The sequence below is a fragment of the Sander lucioperca genome, chromosome 3, assembly GCF_008315115.2.
Source record: "Sander lucioperca isolate FBNREF2018 chromosome 3, SLUC_FBN_1.2, whole genome shotgun sequence".
NCBI lineage: Eukaryota > Metazoa > Chordata > Actinopteri > Perciformes > Percidae > Sander > Sander lucioperca.
The window spans coordinates 38,955,892-38,960,891 of NC_050175.1; the positions used below are offsets into that span (position 1 = coordinate 38,955,892).

The 5,000-nt window shown below is 43.4% G+C and overlaps 1 protein-coding gene across 1 annotated transcript in view; it reads right to left on the reverse strand.

Moving 5' to 3' along the window:
* LOC116067347 (ankyrin repeat and BTB/POZ domain-containing protein 2-like) overlaps positions 1-5,000 on the reverse strand; it is a 74,507-nt gene that overhangs the window by 33,385 nt on the left and 36,122 nt on the right. Inside the window, exons 4-5 of the mRNA XM_031323777.2 lie at positions 3,892-4,044; positions 525-690 (exon numbers count right to left, since the gene is read on the reverse strand). Of these exons, the coding sequence (XP_031179637.2) occupies positions 525-690; positions 3,892-4,044 (319 nt within the window). The remainder of the gene's footprint in view (positions 1-524; positions 691-3,891; positions 4,045-5,000) is intronic.

Sequence of the window (5,000 nt, forward strand, 5' to 3'; positions counted from 1 at the left end):
TGGCCCCGACCCTCGAATCGTTTAAATCCCGCCTTAAAACTCACTTGTATTCCTTGGCTTTTAACCCAGCATGAGAACTGTGTGGTCTTATGTTGTTTTAAGTGTTCTATGTGTTTCTATGTTGTTCAGCACTTTGTAAACCTTTGTTTTTTAAATGTGCTATATAAATAAAATGGATTGGATTGGATTGGATGAAACAACCGAAAGAATACGAGTTGTGCACGAAGGAATCTACAGACAGCAGCCAAAATGCAGCAACTTCAGGTACGGCAAAGGAAGGACAGTCACTGTTTACTTCATTAATGAGTTTACTGTGTTCATGGACTGAGGATGGGACGAGGATTCAGCAGAATCTTAACCAGGGGATTAGGTATTCGGCTGAACCCCAAAAATCTGGATTCAGTGCATCCCTACTATGGACACAGATTAGTTCTACGGAGCTAAAACCCTTGTGTGGACGGAGATCGTTTCTGCCTCAAAACGCCGTTTAAAATGAAATGTAGTAGTGTAGATGTAGCCCTCACCTGGTCGTCCATGGTGTTAACGCCCTCGGCTCCCAGAAGCTGTGTGGCCTGATGGACCAGATCTGCTCGGCCACTTGAGAGCATCCTGAAGCCCAAATCCAGCTGGAACTTGGCGGAAGCAGCTTCTGCATCCAAACATTTAAACGACTGGAAACAGCACTCGGGCCTGCAGAGAAACAGAGACAGAAAAATCCATCTGGTTCTGGACTCAGGAAGCGGCACCTTCTCTTTTTTTGAGACTGCAGACCGTTTAAATCTCAACTGTAAACTTATTTATGGCCCCCAAAGTGCAGCCAGATACTACACGCTGAAAATGTCAAGTTTTGAAGAACATTTGGATGGTGCAACGAGGCAGATCTGCTCGGTTCTTTCAGGGAATGACTGTAAAGATTTATAAAGAATATGTTTAGGTCATTTCCTCTCTAACTGGGACGTTTTGGGACCGATTGGTGGGATTGGTGTGGACGAAGTACACACGGAGATACACTGGTAAGAGCCAATGTCAGTGTCAACAGTTAACTTCATTGCCACAGGTTGAAAGAGACCGTTTGTGCTGAGATAGACCTACACATTCTTCGTATGAGATGGCCCACAATAACAATGATAAATGATCAAGTTTGCGCATGACTGACGTGTTTAATTTTTATATGGTATATACCCCCAAAACGGAATAAATTGTTAAAGCAGCCATATTATGCTCATTTTCAGGTTCATATTGTATTTTAAGGTTGTACCAGAATAGGTTTACATGGTTTAATTTTCAAAAAACACCATATTGTTGTTGTACTGCACCGCTCTCTCTCACTGCTGCAGATCCTCTTTTCAGCTGGTCTCTGTTTTAGCTACAGAGTGAGACCTCTTTTCTTCTTCTTCTTCTTCTGTACTATCTTTGATTGCACTGCACATGCCCAGTAGCTCAGATGTAGATCATGTCAGCTAGCTAGCTCCATAGACAGTAAAAGAAAGGCTGTTTCTACAACTTGGGTCAGTTACAAGGCAGGATTAGCTGGGAGACTTCTAAATGAGGGCGCACATGGAAGTAGTTCTTTTGTAGATTATGGTGAACTTGTGTGTGTTGTAGCAGTGCTTTGCTATTGAGAACGAGGTAGCATGCTAGCGTTAGCATGCTAGCGTTAGCATTAGCGTTAGCATGCTAACGCTACGAGCTAATGGTTGCGGTTAGCCTGCTCGTTTCGGCTTGTGACGTCACAAGCCGTGCCGATTTTGAACAGCTCACCCAGAGACTGAAGGCAGGACACATTCAGAAACCGTATCTCACTCTAAACAGCATGGATGGATTTTTTTCAAAGTTTGTATGTGTGTGGAAGCACCAGAGACACAAAAGAACACCCCAAATCCCAGAAAAAGTGATTTTTTCATAATATGGGCACTTTAAGTGGGGTCATGCCAGTTTGTTGTACGTCAGTTAGGTTTTGGTATGTGAGGCAAAGATGAACCTACTTCACTGTTTCCAGGCTTGCATTTGCCCATGTTAAATTGTGATATCACCAGTTAACATGGGCGTATATTTCTCTCATATGTTAACCTGTGTTAACTTAGACTAAAAGTCCAATATATAGATAGAAATCCCAAAATCTTTGCATTGGTCTGTAGTGTAGTGGTATAGATGATGTAGAAGCTAGTCTGTTAACTTTCTTGTCCGGGACATCCAAGGTTGGAATCCCAGCTAGATCTCTAGTGCGTTGTTTGGTTTTATTTTTTTCCGTTCATACAGTATGTGTCGTATTTGTGTGGATAATGCTTAAGCGGTATTATATGTATTACACATAAACTGGTGATGTTTTCAGCGATATCCATTATTTTGTCTCACTAGCAAACCCTTCATGAAAATGTGAGCCTCTGGTACTTGAGGGGCGGAGGCAGAGCAGAACGCAGGGCAGGGCCTTGTTGAATATTCACTGATTTCATGCAAATATCACCAGTTAACATGATCACCAGCTAAACTGGTACACCGGCGGGCAAAGTTTGCACAGAAATGTTTCTCCCATCCTCACCGACCGTGTCAAAAAACCTGTTTAAATGATCATACGTCGCCTCCATGCTGCTTTTTGTTTTGATGACGCATGCGGCGGTGCGACACTGGTGGCTGGTGTTGCCAGACTGGGTGTTTTTTCCGCTACATATTAAGGCCTGTTTACGGAGTGTTTTAGCCGGGTTTTCGCCTGGAAGGCTCTGTAGAAATCTGGCACCCTGTTGAACGAAGTTAAACTGAGAGAGCGTGCCGTTCACAGACACCAAAATGGACGAGTTCACAGTAACGTTCATCGGGCAGTAATACGTCAGTTCACGTTCCCCCAAAATATGAACAAGATTGGCATGGTTTTATGTCAGTTAGCCTAATAGCTGGTTTGATTTGCATTGAGAGATGATTTTATGGAAAGTACCCCATGCCAATCTCTAGGTATGGTGAAGGGTATGTGATGATGTGGGGGTATGGTGAAGGGTATGTGATGATGTGGGGGTATGGTGAAGGGTATGTGATGATGTGGGGGTATGGTGAAGGGTATGTGATGATGTGGGGGTATGGTGAAGGGTATGTTATGATGTGGGGGTATGGTGAAGGGTATGTGATGATGTGGGAGGTATGGTGGAGGGTATGTGATGATGTGGGGGTATGGTGAAGGGTATGTGGTGATGTGGGGGTATGGTGAAGGGTATGTGATGATGTGGGGGTATGGTGAAGGGTATGTGATGATGTGGGGGTATGGTGTAGGGTATGTGGTGATGTGGGGGTATGGTGAAGGGTATGTGATGATGTGGGGGTATGGTGAAGGGTATGTGATGATGTGGGGACCAAGGGAACTTTATCAGGATGCATAGTATCCTGGATCCATGAAATAACTGGCCTTTCAAAATAAAAGTCTGCCTGCCTCTATGGGAATTTAACATAGGGGTGTACTGACTTATGCCCCCTGTATTTTAAGGAAGAACATTTATTTATTTACGATACATTATTCATTCACAAACAAAATTGGTGTCCTTAAAGATTGGATTTTTCTTAATTTTTGTAATTAAGATCAATTTGCAAAAGATTAATTTTTTATTCCTCTTTTTAGTCAACTTTAGCATGGGTGTCCTAATTTTTTCACGACTGTATATCCCAGAATGTATGGGTGCCTGGGTAGCTAACCTGGTAGAGCGTGTGCCCATGTACGGAGGCTCAGTCCTCGACGCAGCGGGCCCAGGTTTGATGCCGACCTGCGGCCCTTTGCTGCATATCATTCCCCCCTCTCTCTCCCCTTTCATGTCTTCAGCTGCCCTGTCTAATAAAGACAGGGCAGAATGCAAAAATGCCCAAAAAATTATCTTAAAAAAAAAAGTATGTATCTGTGGTTTGGCTTCTTACTTTAGCTGCCTGGGCTCACAGTCCAGTCCTGGGAGGAGCTGCCTGGCTGTCTGTCTGACATCATCGCTGTCCACCAATAGGCTGCGGCGATATTCAGCGTGCACCACGGCGACTCTGATCCACTCCATGAGCGGAGGGAGGAGCAGGAACGGCCTGGAGGAAGGTGACGATGCTGTTAGGTTGGTTTTTTAATTCAGTAATTTTTACAATTATTTCAAAAAATGGCAAAACAAATGACATCGTAGTGAAGCAGAATGGTGGAGAAGCAATTAAAGAAGATTTCAGTGGAAAAGGCAAACGAATGCTGATTGAGTCGACAATAGGGATGCACAATTAATCGAATTTTAATCACAATCACGATTTTGGCTTCCCACGATCAAATTCACGTGATCCAGTGATATTTAAAATGCGTCATTCCGTTCATAGAACGCTCTGTTTACCTGTCCAGTTTACCAGTAAACGCAACATTTTGTCCTGTCTGTGTTGTTTTTCAGACAACAGCAGTGACCAGTGCTAGTTTGAGTCTGTTAGCTCACAGCTTTAGCGGCAGACTGTTGTACGTCCCGCTACACGCTCACACTACACCGTTTAGCTGTCAGTATTTTAGCCGTGGTTACTACTGTAGCTAACGGTAGGCTAACGTTAGCTGCTGTGTAATGTGTTATTAGTGTTTACTGTAGCTAACGGTAGGCTAACGTTAGCTGCTGTGTAACGTGTTATTAGTGTTTACTGTAGCTAACGGTAGGCTAACGTTAGCTGCTGTGTAACGTGTTATTAGTGTTTACTGTAGCTAACGGTAGGCTAATGTTACCTGCTGTGTAACGTGTTATTAGTGTTTACTGTAGCTAACGGTAGGCTAACGTTAGCTGCTGTGTAACGTGTTATTAGTGTTTACTGTAGCTAATGGTAGGATAACGTTACCTGCTGTGTAACGTGTTATTAGTGTTTACTGTAGCTAACGGTAGGCTAACGTTAGCTGCTGTGTAACATGTTATTAGTGTTTACTAGCTAACAGTAGGCTAACGTTAGCTGCTGTGTAATGTGTTATTAGTGTTTACTGTAGCTAACGGTAGGCTAACGTTACCTGCTGTGTAACGTGTTATTAGTGT